Genomic DNA, 15,963 nt, shown 5'->3' with positions numbered 1-15,963 from the left:
AGAGGCTGGGGGTCTGCACTCCTGGGTCTGAGGGAGGAGGGGCTGGGGGTCTGGACTTCTGGGTCTGAGGGAGAGAGAAGAGGTTGGGGGTCTGCACTGCTGGGTTTGAGCTCCCAGGCCGCCAAGGTGGAAGGGTGACCCAGCTGGACAGCAGCCCACCCCACCTCTCACGCGCCTGGTTATCTCACATCCTGGGCAGGGGGAGGAGGTGGCAGCAGTATATTTAGTCTCAGTCCACGCCCCTTATCTCAGTGTCCTCAGTGAAGCTTGAGCAGCCCAGACAAGCACGAAGTCCCGGGGGCTTTCAAGGTCACCCGGGGCGTGCCCTCACTGACCCTCCAAGCGCCCCTTGCCCCGTCAGTGCCTCCTGCAACCCCTGGCCCGAGTCTCAGCATGGCGGACGAGTAAGTGCAGCTTGGTAACTGGGACTCCCAGAAGCCCTAGGCGGTGGGGGGTAAGACTGCAAGGCTGGACACAGAGTCTGAGAAGGGAGGTGGGGACAGCATCCCTGGTATCTGCAGGAGGGAAGAGTTTGGGAATCAGGGCTCCTAGGATCTTAGGACGGAGGAGCTGGTAGGCCTTCCTCTGGGGTCTCTTAGACTGGAGGGGACACAGGCCCACCATTAATCCTTTCTCCCGGTCTCTCCCTCCAGGAGCGGCGATGCGGTGAGAGCGGGCACAGGCGAGGGGCGACCGGCAGGGGAGGGCGCAGCAGGGTGGGGCCTGGGACGGGAGGCTGCAATCCCAGGAGACGGCGTGGAGGGGGGAAGCGGGGGCCCGGCGGTGACGCGGCCCCGTTCCCCCAATCCCAGGCGGGGTGCCCGCCCCCAGCTCCGGCCCCGATCCGACGCCGGTCTTCTGCCAACTACCGCGCGTACGCCACGGAGCCGCACGCCAAGGTGAGGAGGGGGTTGTGCGGGTCGGGGTTCCCAGTCTGCAGAGGTGGTGGCACCTAGGCATGAGGGCGGGACCAGAGCCTTAGATGGGGCGGGGCTTTGCTCGTAGGCGGTGCCTAGGAGCATGCCACTCTTTAAGGGCGGGGCTTTGCAGAGGGAGGGCTCGGATTGGTGAGACCTGCCTATGGGCGGAGTCCCGTTGTCCGTGGGAACTGCGATGCTTAGGGTATAGGGGGCGGTGCCTAACAGATCAGGGCCCAGGATTGGTGGGTGGGGAGAGGGGCGTGGCTTCCCGTAGGTTTGGCCAGAGTTGGAGGCAGGTCCAAAGCGGGACCAGGTGTGAGGGAGTGGCCGTGAGGCCCCCTGCCCACCCTCCGTCTTCAGTTCCCCACCCTCACTATTACTGGCTCCATTCCACTCCGGCAGAAAAAGTCCAAGATCTCCGCCTCGAGGAAGCTGCAGCTGAAGGTGCCGGTGGGCCTGGAGCGGGCGCCTAGGTGTCCTCAGGGTGCTTGAGGTTTGGGGGTGTAGGGTGTAGTGAGCGGGGCTCGAGGTGGGCAGTCCCGCTACAGGGGCGGAGCCTTGGAACGATGAACCCGACTTTGAAGGGGAGTGGCCCTGCGGGACAGCTGATCTGTCCTGGGCCTAGAGAGAGGGCTGTCCTGGCCAGGGCGGCTTCCCCCGTGTGGCGCGGCCCTCATCCGCTGTCCCGGGTGGGCTGCGGTCCCTGGCCTTCCCTCCGCAGACCCTGATGCTGCAGATTGCGAAGCAAGAGCTGGAGCGGGAGGCGGAGGAACGGCGTGGAGAGAAGGGGCGCGCTCTGAGCACGCGGTGCCAGCCCCTAGAGTTGGCCGGGCTGGGCTTCGCGGAGCTGCAGGTACCGACTCTTATCAGGGACCCCTGCCCAGCTGGGGATCCGAGGTTCCTAACGTCCGCTCTCGCATCCTTGGGGCTCATGGGTCGAGTCACTATGCTCCACTTCTGCTGGGGACCTTAGGGTCCAGCCTCCCAGTCCTTACCCTCAGGAGTTTAGAAATGTGGCCTGTGGCTGCCTAGGGTCTCAAAATCCAGAGGTTGTGGGACGCCTGGGTGGCTCAGTTGGTTGAGCAGCTGCCTTCAGCTCAGGTCATGATCCCAGCGTCCTGGGATCGAGTCCCACATCGGGCTCCTTGCTCCGCAGGGAGCCTGCTTCTCCCTCTGACTCTGCCTGTGCTCGCTCTCGCTCGCTCTCTCTCTGACAAATAAATAAAGAAAATCTTTAAAAAAAAAAAAAATCCAGAGGTTGATTTCTCCAGCTCCAATTCTGTCAGATTCTCAGGACTCCTGGCTCCTAGCACCCTTTCTTCGAGCTGCCCCAGAGTCCGCTTCAAACTGTGCCTCCAGGACCAAATATCCAGACCCCAAACCCCTCCTCCCTTGGACTCAGGAGTCGGGGGCCCCCCACCACATATACCACAATTCCTTGACCAGGACTTGTGCCGACAACTCCACGCCCGCGTGGACAAAGTGGATGAAGAGAGATACGACGTGGAGGCGAAAGTCACAAAGAACATTGCAGAGGTTGGGGGGTCCCGGGCAGTCTTGGTCTCTTCAGGGTAGAGTCTCGTGTCTTACCCCCTGCAGCTGCGTTTGCAGACACCAGGAGACCCAGGACAGCTCTGTGGGTCTGGAAGGGACGGGGCAGAAGAATGAATAGAGTGGCTAGAAAGGCTGGTTCAGGCGGAAGGGACAGCACACAGAAGCCAGGAGATGGGAGACTGTGGAGCCAGAGCATCAGGGGTTGATGCGTGAGCCCAGGCATGGGTTGGGAATCATGGGACGCCTGCAGCTGGACCGGGATGTGTCAGTGCCTTGCTGAGAGGAAACGGGGCAGATCGGGGAGGACTTACAGTTACTGATGAGGCCGGTGGATTTTTCCCCGAAGGCAGTGGGAGCTGAGCCTCCTTAGGCTTGGAGAGAGGAGGGAAATGTAGAGTGGACGCATGGGGCTGGGGGAGGTGGATGGGGGGGCAGTTTCCACCTCCCCTTATCACTGCCCCCAGATCGCAGATCTGACCCAGAAGATCTTTGACCTTCGGGGCAAATTTAAGCGGCCCACCCTGCGGAGGGTGAGAATCTCCGCGGATGCCATGATGCAGGCCCTGCTGGGCACCAGGGCTAAGGAGACCTTAGACCTGCGGGCCCACCTCAAGCAGGTGAAGAAGGAGGACACAGAGAAGGTGAGTGTGGCTCGGGCCAGGAAATGGGCTGCTCCGGGGAGAGGGTGCTGGGACAGCAGTCCTTGGGCCTCAGCTCAGGGCAAGTGGCACTTGGAGTTATGGGGAGAAGAATCTGGTAGAAGGTCCTCTGGCACCCCTCTAGGACGGGCTAGAAGGGCGAGAGGAAGACAGAAGCTGGAAGAGGAAAGCAGGAAGTGTGTTAGGGAGGAAGGAAGTAGCAAGGAGTTGGGATGTCCATGAGAGAAAAGTAGTGCATGGGGGGAGGCCAGAAGGGGAAGATGAGCCTGGAGGCCTGCACTGTGTGAGGAGGATGGGGTGTTCCTGGGGGCAAATTTGTTGGGATTGCCTGCGGGACGAGACATGTTCAGAACCAGATCCCTAGGCGGACATCCGGAACACCGTGGCCCAGCAGCCTGGAGGGTGGCCGGAGTATATTTGAGAGACTGTCGACCAGGGGGAGACCCTAACCCTTGACCGCATTCCCCTAGGAGAACCGGGAGGTGGGAGACTGGCGGAAGAACATCGACGCGCTGAGCGGCATGGAGGGCCGCAAGAAAAAGTTCGAAGGCTGAGACCGCCTGCCCCCTGAGCTAGCCCTGGAGGCGTCCCGGAGTAATAAAGTTGCTCTTCAGGCTAGGAGCGGCTGCCTGTCTGCTGCCTGGGGGGTGAGGTGTGAGGCGGACGAGAAGATGGAGGAGGGGAGGGCCCCCCAGAGCTACACCATACCGCAGGAGCGGAGCTGGGCTGCAGAACGGGGAATTCTTGGGGTGTCCAGAGATGCCCGGACCAAGGCTCAAAAAGAGACACCCAGAGACACAGACAGAGCCAGAGACCTATGGAGTTGGGGTGGGGGGGGGGGAGACAGAGATTCCTAGAAAGATGTGCAAAGAAAGGGACGCTGGAGAGACACTTGTGCATCACAGGGCACAGAGATCACGGAGACAGACATGGGGACCCAAAGAGGGAAAATGACAGAGATGTGTTGGGGCGCCTGGGTGGCTCAGTGGATTAAGCCGCTGCCTTCGGCTCAGGTCATGATCTCAGTGTCCTGGGATCGAGCCCCGCATTGGGCTCTTTGCTCAGCGGGAGCCTGCTTCTCTCTCTCTCTCTGCCTGACTCTCCGCCTACTTGTGATTTCTCTCTCTGTCAAATAAATAATAAATAAAATCTTAAAAAAAAAAATGACAGAGATGTGGAGGAGGATGCCCCAGAAAGATCTAGAAAGATAGAGACACAGATCCAGAGCCAAGGAGAGAGGGAAATGGGGTCACAGATAGAGACCTATAGATGGATACTGAGAGTGAGGCAGATTCACAGAGACCCCTGAGGAAATGCAGAGACAGAAATGTGCGGGGAGACCCGGAGAGTGAAAGACACAGAGGCAGAGAGATGCAGATAGAGCCTGAAAGCGACCCAGAGAGAACCCCCAGAGAAATGCCCCAGAAATAGACACAGAGATGGCCGACTGTGAGAGACAGAGAAACGGAGAGGCAGGAGGGGTGGCCGGCTCCCCTAGAGTTCAAGGTCATGGCTTGGCAGGGAAACGGGTGGGGAGGAATACCAAAACAGATCAGTGTCAGATGGAGGTGGGGGAGTGTGAGGTCGAGCGGGCCTGACACCACACCCTCTCCCCTCCCCCAGCGCACACCTGCTTCCCCACTTTAGCGCCTGTTGTCACCAGGGTGGAATCCTGGTGGCAGACAAAGGGGTGGGGGCAGGGAGGGGGGAGACAGAGACGAACAGATGGGGAGTCACAGAGACAAAGGAAAGAAGGACAGCGTCGGAGAGACACAGAAACCAGAACCAGAGCCATATAAGTGAAAGCAGCCCCTGTACCCCTTTTGTCAACAAGTATTCTCCAAGGGTCTATTGTGTGCTGAGCCCAGGGACCTCAAAGCATAGAGCACAGTCTGCTGTAAGGGGTGGGGAGCCCAGAGGTTGGAGGTCACCTGACCCAGCCTGGGTTCAAGGTGATGCCGATGGGGTGGAGGGGTCCCCAAGCAGCCAAGGAGGTCTGGGATCCTGAATGTGAAGCCAGACTGGGGGCAGGGCAGCCCTTGAGCTGGGACTCGAGGTTGGAGAAAGGAATTCTCTGGCCCTCCCTCTCCCCTGGGGGGGCGGGGCCGAGCCTCCCCTATAAACCCCAGGGGTGCTTCAGCTCCATCAGGAAGGCTCTGTCCCAAAGCTCGCGGACTCTGCAGACCCAGCCTTAGGTAACGGTCTTGGGGTCTCCAGGGACTTTGTCCTTGAGGGAGAGAACAGGAGGGGTGGGAGACATGAGGGGTGTGATGAGCTATAGGGCTGGAGGGGGTACAAGATGGAGGCTTGGGAATTCTGGGGAAGCTCGGGCTTTTAGGGGACTGAAGACAGTTATTAGGATTTCAGAGTTCCAGAGTCTGGGGTTTCAAGATTGGGGTGTCCCAGAATGGGGCATCCTCAGACCTAGCAGGTCTGAGATCTGATTCTGAGGGAATCTCAGAAGATGGGAGTATCTGGGCTTGGATGGTCTGGGATTCAGGACAGGGAGTCTCAGACTTTGGGGGTTTGAGAACTGAGGTCTCTGGGTCAGAGGCCTTATGACTGGAGTTGTCAAAATTTCGGAGCATCGTGAATACATCTCGGAGCTTGGGCATCTGGGTTTTGGGGTCTCAGGATATTGAGGCTTCAGAACATGTTGAGACCTAGGGCATCAAGAGCTGAGGATATCTGAGCCCAGTCTGGAGTCTCAAGAATTGGGGTCTCAGACTCTGGAGACATGGGGACTTGCTTGTCCCCAGAAACCAGGGGGATCACCAGTTGGGGTGTCAGGATCTGTGGATCTCAGGATTTGGGGTGCTCTTAAACCTGGGTCCTGTGGGTCCCGGGGGATCTCAAAGATGGTGTGCTGTCTATGTAGGGCTCAGGATGAGGTCTGTGGACAACCCTCCTCCCCAGTCTGTGGGTTCTGCGGCAAGGAGGGGACAGGTGGGAAGATAACGAGCGGGTGGTGGGGTGGGATGTGAGAGGGAGTTGGTGTAACTAATTCTCCCAGGGGCCTCCCCCCCTTGAATCCCTTCTTAGGAAATGTCCTCTGTTTCACCATGTAAGACATCCCCCCTGAAATAGCCTTTGGTGGGGGTGGGGCAGCTATTGTCTTCAGGCCACCATCCCTTCCCAAATACCTTCTCCTAATCCCCACTCAGATCAGGTTCCCATGGACATGTCATAAGACAAAAGAGGACAGCTGTGGTGGTGGAGGGGCTGAAGCAGCAGCTTTCAGGCAGTGACCCCCCCTCCCAGAGCCCTCCATTTCAGACCCCCCAGCATCCTCCTCCCTCAGACCCAGGAGTCCAGGCCCCCAGCCCCTGCTCACTCAGACCAGGAGTCCAGTCCCCAGGCCCCTCCTCCCTCAGACCTGGGAGTCCAGGCCCCCAGTCCCCTCCTCCCTCAGACTCAAGTGTCCAGGCCCCCGGCACCTCTTCCCTCAGACCCAGGAGTCTAGGCCCCTAACCCCTTCTCCCTCAGACCCCCAGCCCCACCTCCCTCAGACCCAGGAGTCCAGACCCCCAACCCCTGCTCACTCAGACCAGGAGTCCAGTCCCCAGCAACAACCCCCTCCCACCACCACCACTCAGACAAGAATCCAGACCCCCAGCCCATCCTCCCTCAGACCCAGGAGTCTAGACCCCCAGCTCCCTCCTCCCTCAGATCCGGGGGTCCAGCCCCCGCCCCTCCTCCACTGCGACCCCACCTCACTCGCGTGTTCTCTGGTCCTCAGGTCACAGGATGTCGGACACCGAGGAGCAGGAATATGAGGAGTGAGTGGCGCAGGCGGGAGGGCTGGGGGCGTGGAGACGTGGGACACTCTCCCACCTCCAACACGTGTAACCCTGCCTCTCGCCCTTTCTTCCCCACCCCTGCCCTCAGGGAGCAGCCCGAAGGTGAGTGGGGAGTGGGCGGGCCTCGGTGGCCTGGGGACACGCACGCGGGGGGCGAGAGGACACCGGGGTCGCCCGCTGCCCCCAGCGCCCACCCCCCGGCGTGGCGGCGCCCCTTGCGTGCCCTCTCCGCACGGCCTGCGGCCCCGCGGGGCTCCTGATCCGCCTTCTCTGCCCCCGCCCCCTTTCCAGAAGAGGAGGCTGCGGAGGAGGAGGAGGAAGGTGAGGCCTGGCCCCCCCGCAGGTCTGCAGCCCCAGCAGCCCCGAGGGGCCGGGGGGGGGGGGGGGCGCTGGTCGGGGCGGGGCCAGCGGGCACTGGGCTCGCTACCGCCCGGGCTTCAGGTCCTTTAACAGCCTCTCCCCTCTCTTTCCTCTCTGCCCCCCACACCCCTGCGTGGCCGCTCCCCCTCGCTTCCCCATCCTCGCTTCTCCCCCTGCCTCCTCCTCCCTAGCCGCCGAGGAGCCGGAGCCGGTGGTAGAGCGAGGTGACCGCGGCTGCTTCGCTTCCCGAGACGGATTTCCTCGGGCCCTGACCCCTGCGAGGACCCCCTGCGCCCCCGTAACCCGCCCAGGCCCGGTCCTTTAAGCCCCGGAGAGCTCGCGCGCCCTCTGGTGTCCACGAAGGGAAATAGTCTCGCTAAGGCTTTAACCCTTTCCCTTCCTTCTTAAAGGGACCGACACCCAAGCCTTCTCCCCCAGACTGGAGGAATACTTGTGGAAGGGTTGGATGTTTGCAGACAGGCATTCCCGACCCTGTCATGTTTTACCCCCATATACATTCAAAGGTTGGGGCCCAAGATGCAGAAGGGGCTCTCCCTGAGAGTCTGGGTTCCTGTGTCCCCAGAGGGGTTGGGGGTGGTGACACTCTGCAGGGCTAGGTGTAAATGGAGAAGAGCAGGAACTCTGGGTATGTAGAAGGAGGAAGGCCTGGGGGGTTTGGACTCCTGGGTTCCCAGAGAAGTGGGAGGGGGAATCCCCACACCAGTTCTGAATGTATATCTGAAGCGTGTGACCCTCTTCCCTCTTTATGACCACCCTGATTTCCCTTCTCCCCTCTTCTACCCCGACTCATGCGTCTCCCCCAGACCTGCTCCTGGGGGCTGTGGCTTGGAGGAGGGGTTCCCTTCTCTGGGTGTGTCAGCCCCACCCCCATGAACTCTTGCTAATCATGTCTTTGTATCTCCCCACTAGAAGAAGAGCGCCCCAAACCAAGGTGAGATACTATAGGGCTGGGAGGGTCCCAATCCCATCCTCCTAAATATGTCCCCCACTCCCAGAGACAGGGCATGAAAAAGGCAGAAAAGGAGAGTGGGGCACTTGGAACAGGAAAGGACAGTGATTTCTTCTTTCAATGAATGGTTCAGAGAATGTTCCATGGCATCTGGCAAGTCAGATCCCATCGGCTCTGTTGGTGAAACAGACTGGGATCCAGTTATGGTAGCACACACCAGGGCCCTATATTTGCCCTCGGCAGTCATGGAAGGCTTCCCAGGGGAGGAGATTCCTGAATCACTAGCTGAAGAAGGTGGGAGGGATATTGTAGAGGAGAAAGCTGACGGGTACATGCCTGGGGCAGTGGCTGGATCTAGGCCACTTTTTGGGGGAAACAGATACAGACACAGGTCATTCTGATGACGAAGTTCCTAAACTAGGCAGATCTGTGGAGGCCATGAGAGCTCGTGGAGGCAGAGGGTCCTGGAGGAAGAGAGACTGAGGCCAAAGCTTGGAGATGCAGGGAGGCAGCAAGCTGAGCATTAGGAAAGAACCTAGAAGCAGACTTCTGTGGGCTGCCATGGGCAGTGGTGCCAATTCCACTGTGGCCAGAGTGTAGAGTGTAAGAAGGGATGGGGTCGTGCGGGGTTTTGAGCAAAGATGACTTTGGGTCAGATCTGAGAGAGAGAGCAAGGGGGATCAGGGAAAGCTTGTTGGAGAAGGGAAGGCCTCAGGGGATGCAGTATACCAGGGGAAGGGCATTGCAGGTAGAGGGAACAGGATATGCAAAGGTCCAGGGGTGCAAAGGCACATGCCATAGCCAGGGAACCATGAAATGTGTGTGTCTGTGAGGGAGGAGAGAAGTTGCTGGAGGAGTTGACTGTGATCAGGTGAGAAGGGCTGTGAATGCTGGGTTGCTTGGGCTTTGTCTTAATGGTGAGCTCTGAGCTAAAGTCAGGAAGGGAGGTGAGCTGAAGGTGGACAGCCAGAGGCTGGGAGGCCAGGAGGAGGCTGGCATGAAGGTTCACAGGAGAGTGGCTGAGGCCTGAGCTGGGCAGGGGGCGTGGGGTGGAAAGGGGAAACAGACTGGGGAGATGCCTAGGCAAAGAGGCCAGGACTTGTCATTGGGGCAAGGGGAGGGAGGAGGTGGGCATCACCTGCCCAGGGTCTCGGCTGAGAACCGGAGGGGCCGTGCACTCTCCCCACCCCCCCCCTCCATCTTGGGGAGGTTGATGAGCTCTTTGGAGGCATGGTATGTGAGAATGCGGAGATGTTCAGGAGACACTGGTTAACCTGAGTCTGGGATCTCAGAGAGAGCCTGGGCTGGAGACAGAGAGAGATTCCTGTGAATAAATAAAAGGGTGAAACCCTTTAAAGGGCTCTCTGGGGATGAGGAGACAGAAGTGGGACAGCCAGTGGAGTAGGAAGCAAATCGTCTGAAGGTGCTGTCTTAAAAACCACAGAAGCACCCAATACGATTTATGAATTTAATGCAAGCCACGTGTGTAAATATATGTATTTTTACAAGTCACATTTTAAAAAGTAAAACAGAACAGGAAAACAGGTAAAATTAGTCTTTGCCGAATTTTTTATTCAACCCATTAAATCGGAAATTTAATCATTTCAACAGGTAGATGATAGGAGACATTATTAGTGAAATATATTCCATTCTTCTGTTTGAACCAAGTATTCAAAATCCAGTGTGTTTCTCAGACAGCCCAGGGAATGTCGATTCGGACCAGCCCCCTGTCAGGTGCCCCAAACCACGCTGGGCCGTGGCTGCCACACTGGTCAGGACAGCCGGCGGGGAGCTCAGGCTGCTCAGTCTTTCCCCCTTCCCACCCGCCAGGCCTATGGTCCCACCACTGATCCCCCCGAAGATCCCAGAAGGGGAACGTGTGGACTTCGATGTAAGTAAGGGACCTCCAGTCCCCAGGTGCCTTTGTGCAAATTAGGAAGTGGTGCCTCTGGCTTTTCCCTCCTTTCAGAGCCTCCTAAATGGACCCAAGGTGTCCCCTAGTGACCCTGCTGGGAACATCACCAACAGCAGCCCCTGGTCCCCTAAACGGCCCAGGCCCACGTCCGTTGCAGGGAGGGCCCTGCCTCGATGCGCCTCAGAGGGCACACAGGTGGGTGCCCGGTCCCCCTCACTGCCTGGAAGTGATGCACCCCCCTACCCCCACCCCTGCATCCTGCAGGACATCCACCGGAAGCGCATGGAGAAAGATCTGCTGGAGCTGCAGACGCTCATCGATGTGCATTTTGAACAGCGGAAGAAAGAGGAAGAGGAGCTCATTGCGCTGAAAGAGCGCATTGTGAGTGGAGGGAGGCGGAGTTCCGCAGCATCCTCCCCACCCCGGTGCCTGTGCTGTGCCATCCTGTGGCTGGGAGTGCTTCCCGTCCAGTGCAGCCCCGAGGCTGTCCAAGTCGGTGGCCATACTCAAACTAGCTCATCTCTGCTCTTGACCTCCTTGGGGATGGGGCAACCCTGCACCCCCTCATTCCTCTCCCTTCCCCCAGGAGCGGCGCCGGGCTGAGAGAGCTGAACAACAACGCTTCCGAACCGAGAAGGAGCGTGAGCGTCAGGCCAAGCTGGCGGTGGGTGCCTCTCCTGTCCTGTGAGACCAAATGCTTCTTCTTAAGCCGAATGCTCTATTTCCCGTTCATGATCTTTTCTGCAGTCCTGAGGAAGGCAGGACTTGCACTGTGTTATTCAAGGATCTTTATGTTGGAAGGGACAGAAACCCTAACCCAAACTGAGTTCAGCAGAAAGAGAATTTTATTGGCTCATATAACTAAGAAAAAGTAGAATGTTATTGGTTTCCGGTATGGCTGGATCAAGGAACTCAAATAAGATCACAAAGACCCATCTTTTCTCTTCCTATCCCTGGTCCCATCTTTCTATGGACACTGGGGGTGATGAGGTCGTCATGGGTTTGCCTGGGATGTTCCTGGTCTGAGCCCTGAAAATCCCGTATCCCATCAGTCCCAGGTGAACCAGATGGTAGGTCACCCAACTGGACACCCAGTTCTCAGGGGAGGCAAGTGACTACCAGCAAATCTGGCTTTCATTCCTCTTTTATCTGTCTTCTCCTTGATTCTGGGATAAGTTCAGATTGGTCACCTGTCCATCTTGGAGCAAATTGCTGGCTAGTTGTAGGAGGTTGGTGAAAATACTCCCATTGGTGTGGGCTTTGGAAACATGATCTGCCACTTGAATCACTTTAAAAGATTAAGAGTAGGGTGACATGGTAAACATCCTACTGGTCTCCCAAAGATGTTCTCATCCTAATTCCCAAAATCTATGCATATGGTACCCTGCATGGCAAAAGAGACTTTGCAGGTGGGATTAAGTTAAGGTGGGAGATAATTCTGGATTATCCAGATAGGCCTTGTGTTACCACAATGGTCATTGGAAGAGGGAGGCTGTAGAGTTGGAGTCAGGGATGTTTGAAGATGCTGCTCTACTAGCTTAGAAGACGGAGGAAGGGGCCAGGACCCAAAGAATGCAGGTGAGAAGTATGGGGCAAGAGAGTGACTTTTCCCCTAGACCCTCCACACTGTTTACTCCTTGATTACAGCCCAGAAGACTCGTTTCAGACTTCTGACCTGCAGAGCTGTAAGGCGATAAACTTGTGCTTTTTTTTTTTTTAAATTTAAGATTTTATTTACTTATTTGACAGACAGAGATCACAAGTAGGCAGAGATGCAGGCAGGGAGAGAGGAGGAAGCAGGCTCCTTACTGAGCAGAGAGCCTGATGTGGGACTTGATCCCAGGACCCTGGGATCACAACCTGAGCCGAAGACAGAGGCTTTAACCCACTGAGCCACCCAGGCGCCCCACTTGGGCTATTTTTTTTTTTTTTTAAGATTTTTATTTATTTATTTGACAGAGAGCACAAGCAGAGGAAGCGGCAGGCAGAGGGGGAAGCAGACTCCCCACTGAGCAGAGAGCAGGACCTGGGGCTTGATCCCAGCACCCTGGGATCAGGACCCGAGCTGAAGGCAGATGCTCAACTGACTGAGCCCCCCAAACTCCGTGCATCCCAAACTCATGCTGTTTTAAGCTATTAAATTTGCACATTACAGCAAAGCAATAGGAAAGAAATTCAGATGGAGTGTGCTGGACGTGCCAGAAGCCATTGTGCCCGCCTCACCAGCGCTTTCAGTGTGGGGAGGAGCTGGGCTGGACAAGCCACTCTTTCTGGAACATGGGGCTGCCTTCATTTGACATTCTAGAGCCCCATCCTCAGGCTCAAGGCCATGGCCCCTTGAGTGTGCTGAGTCCCCCATCCCCATCCCCAGTCACCCTCTTGCATCCTCTGAGACATCATTCTTGTCTCGTGAGAATAAAGGAGACAAAGGCCCAGAGAGGGGGACTATCTGCACTGAGGCACATAGCAAGCTCGGCACAGGCCATTCAGAATGGAAGAATGCAGAAAGAAGCAGGAATATCCCTTACCCACTGTAAAAGTTTTGCTTGGGGGATATTAAGGCCCAGAGAGGAGAAGGGACTTGTGGGTGGTCACAGTCAGGCCTGGATGGACCCGGAGCAGTATGTCTGCATTTAACCTGTTCTGGCATTGACTTTGTCTCGTGCATTGGGTCGATGGATCCCTGTGTCACTCAGACCCCTTCCCCACAGGGGCTGGGCCAGCCTTCTGGGTTAACTCCTTTCTTCCCTCAGGAGGAGAAGATGCGGAAGGAGGAGGAAGAGGCCAAGAAGCGGGCGGAGGACGACGCCAAAAAGAAGAAGGTTCTGTCCAACATGGGAGCCCATTTTGGGGGTTACCTTGTCAAGGTGAGTTCAGCCTGCTGGGACCTAAGGTCTGTGTTCCCAGGGAGGAGGCAACTAAGGGCCTAGACTCTTGGTTCCTGATGGAGGTGGGGGTTGGGAGCCCCAACTCCTGGGTCTGAGAGCGTAGGGGCTGGGGTCTGAACTCCTGGGTCTGAGGGAGGAGGGGCTGGGAGCCTGGACTCCTGGGTCTGAGGGAGGAGGGGCTGGGGGTCTGGACTCCTGAGTCTGAGGGAGGAGGGGCTGGGGGTCTAGACTCCTGGGTCTGAGGGAGGAGGGGCTGGGAGGAGGGGTCTGGACTCCTGCATGTAGTGACATGGTGGTGAGGAGCCCAGCCCTGGGGTCTGATCTATCTCACAGTTCAGTGTGTCCCCTTCCATACCCTCAGGCAGAACAGAAGCGCGGTAAGCGCCAGACAGGACGGGAGATGAAACTGCGCATCCTTTCTGAGCGTAAAAAGCCTCTGAACATCGACCACATGGGAGAAGAGCAGCTCCGGTAGGTGGGATGGGGGGCTCAGGGTGGGAGGGGGCTGGTTGGAAGACGGCGAGATAAGGGGACCCCTACAAAGCTCTGGGAGGGTGGATCCCAGGTCTGAGCCCTGGCGCTGTGTGACTTTGGCTAGTGCGTCTCTCTCTCTGGGCGGGTGCCCTGTTTTCTTCCCTGGGAGACGTCATTGATATAGGACCTACTTTTTGTGGGTATCATGAGCTGTAGAGTCTGGGAGGGGATATGGTGGGAAGCCAGACAAGATGGCTCACTAAAAGTTAAGAGATTATGTTGACCTATTGATGTGCCCTGGAAACTCAGAAAGGCCCCATCTTTACGTGAATTAAAGCCAGACATGCTGGTGAGAAATTTCCAGCCAAGTCTCTGCCCTGTGGGTCTCTATCTACCTCTTTACCTCCCATTCACAGAACAGCCCACGTCTTGTGATAAGCCACCAGAGGGAAGGCTGCAGAGGGCTGTTCCTTCTGGGCCTTAGTGGTAGCTTGATGTTCTCTGGTCTGGGCATGACTTACGAAGTCCAAAACCCCCACCTCCCCAGAGGCAGCACAGCGAGGGGGGCTGGAGCTCAGCCTCTTACACACTGTGGGATCATAGGCACGTTATGTAATTTCTCTGAGCACGTTATGTAATTTCTCTGATGATGATGATGATGGTGATGGTGGTGATGGTGGTGATGGTGGTGATGGTGATGATGGTGGTGATGGTGGTGATGTTGATGGTGGTGGCTGCCACAGTCATGCCCTCACAGTCAACCCTGTGATGTAGATACTATGATTATCCTCCTGTTAAAGATGAGGGACCCGAGGCACAGAGAGGTTAAATAGCCTCTCCAGGGTGGCACAGCTGCAAGTGGAAGAGCTGGGATTTGAACCCTGGGAGGCCTCGGGCAGCCCGTCCTTGCCGCTGGTGTTACAGTGCTGCATGTTCACCAGCCAGCTCTCCAGGGGCAAAAAGTCCTGACGGTAGCACTTGCCCGTTTCTGTGACGTAACTGCTCCCACCATGCAGATTTAAAATTATCAGTGTGAGGGGTCTGAGCACTGGAAAAGACGTTCAGGGTTAGGGTTGGCTCTCAAGGTGTTTGCATGGCTCCAGGACCAGCTTGGGAGAGGGAAGCAGGATCCTAGAGGAGGTTACTTGGCGAAGGTCACAAGTCAGAGAATGGCAAAGCTGGGATTTGAAGCCAGGCTTCCTGACTCCAAAGCCTGGGTCCTTAGCCGTGACATCGTTCTCCCTTGGGGAAGCAGGAATTTTGGATGTGGAGGCGGCGGGCAGGGTCTTAAGAACCCTTTCCTTCCACTCACCTAGAATGTTTCGGCCTTGGATATTAACAAAATGGCAGTAGTGACGCCCACTGAGTCTCTCTGGGTGGCCTTGGGTGGTTCTGTCTGGGCCGGGGGTATGGGCCAGCCCCTCTCTGACAGCCCTTCTGGCCCACCAGGGAGAAGGCCCAGGAACTGTCGGACTGGATCCACCAGCTGGAATCTGAGAAGTTTGACCTGATGGAGAAGCTGAAGCAGCAGAAGTACGAGGTGAGACCCATCTCACAGGGAGGAAGGCGGTGCAGCGTGGGGGTAGATGAAGGGCAGGGGCTGGTGGGTGCGTCCCCACACAGTCCTCCCAGCATTTCCCTCTCTCCTGCACAGATCAACGTTCTGTACAACCGCATCAGCCATGCTCAGAAGTTGTAAGTGTGCCTCCCCAGACTGGGGTGTGTCTCTCCTTCTCTGGGCCCCCACCCCTCTGTGCACCTGGTCCCTTGGGCCCTCAGCCCCCTGCAGCCCCGAGGACAGCCCCTGCCCCAAGTGTCAAAGGCTGAGACCCCGCGCCCCGTAGCTTCTGTTTCTTGCTCTTCCTACTCCGCTCCCCTCTCCTGCTCACTGTTCATCTCTCCTGTCTCCCACTTTCTGTCTCTTTCACCCCAGCCTTGGCCCCTCTTCAGTGCTGCCCACTCCCATCTCCCATCCCTCCCTTCCCCCCAGCCCCTCCTCCTCAATATCGCTCAGCACCCGTGGGAACATCCTGAGTTCACCCCCCAATGTCAGCTCCCGCAGGTGCGTGGGAGTCCCCCACACCCCATCAGCCACCCCATCCCTGTCACTGAACAGAGAGTGCATTTGCCCTGCCCCTTCCTCCGGGAGGCAGGGAGAGTGGGAACTGGGGGGCAGACTTCTGAGTTGAGGGCAGGACCCCTCTCAGAGGTTGGGGGAGCCCCTCCTTCCTGCCATCCTCTCCCTCTTCTCCTACAGCCGGAAGGGTGCAGGGAAGGGCCGCGTTGGAGGCCGCTGGAAGTGAGGGCCTGGGGCTATGCGCCCAGCAAGTCTCAGAGCCGCCGTTGGAGCGTGGGTCCCATCTGTGGTTGAAATAAATGCACCTCGCAGACACCTGCCCAGTTCTCTGGCTGTCATTCCCACC

The 15,963-nt window shown here is 57.5% G+C and overlaps 2 protein-coding genes across 3 annotated transcripts; both read left to right on the top strand.

The window, feature by feature from the left end:
* Positions 1 to 323: 323 nt before the first annotated feature.
* TNNI3 (troponin I3, cardiac type) lies at positions 324 to 3,768 on the top strand. Its single transcript, XM_059382723.1, has 8 exons — positions 324 to 404; positions 654 to 666; positions 813 to 899; positions 1,323 to 1,364; positions 1,642 to 1,773; positions 2,367 to 2,456; positions 2,939 to 3,115; positions 3,604 to 3,768. The coding sequence occupies exons 1-8, from the start codon at positions 394 to 396 to the stop codon at positions 3,685 to 3,687; spliced, it is 636 nt and encodes a 211-aa protein (XP_059238706.1). The 5' UTR covers positions 324 to 393; the 3' UTR covers positions 3,688 to 3,768.
* A 1,390-nt stretch (positions 3,769 to 5,158) lies between these two features.
* TNNT1 (troponin T1, slow skeletal type) lies at positions 5,159 to 15,930 on the top strand. Of its 2 annotated transcripts, none has more exons than XM_059382722.1 (14): positions 5,159 to 5,328; positions 6,873 to 6,912; positions 7,022 to 7,035; positions 7,225 to 7,254; positions 7,485 to 7,517; positions 8,227 to 8,245; positions 10,094 to 10,154; positions 10,443 to 10,559; positions 10,765 to 10,842; positions 12,932 to 13,045; positions 13,428 to 13,537; positions 14,990 to 15,080; positions 15,195 to 15,235; positions 15,798 to 15,930. In XM_059382722.1, exons 2-14 carry the CDS (start codon positions 6,881 to 6,883, stop codon positions 15,841 to 15,843), a joined length of 786 nt encoding a protein of 261 aa, XP_059238705.1. In that variant the 5' UTR covers positions 5,159 to 5,328; positions 6,873 to 6,880; the 3' UTR covers positions 15,844 to 15,930. The 2 variants fall into 2 exon arrangements, with proteins under 2 accessions (XP_059238705.1, XP_059238704.1); XM_059382721.1 differs by having other exon boundaries at positions 5,163 to 5,328; positions 8,224 to 8,245.
* Positions 15,931 to 15,963: the final 33 nt, after the last annotated feature.

Source organism: Mustela nigripes, chromosome 17 (genome assembly GCF_022355385.1).
Source record: "Mustela nigripes isolate SB6536 chromosome 17, MUSNIG.SB6536, whole genome shotgun sequence".
In the NCBI taxonomy this organism is placed as follows: Eukaryota; Metazoa; Chordata; class Mammalia; order Carnivora; family Mustelidae; genus Mustela; species Mustela nigripes.
This window is presented reverse-complemented; position numbering and strand designations above follow the sequence as displayed.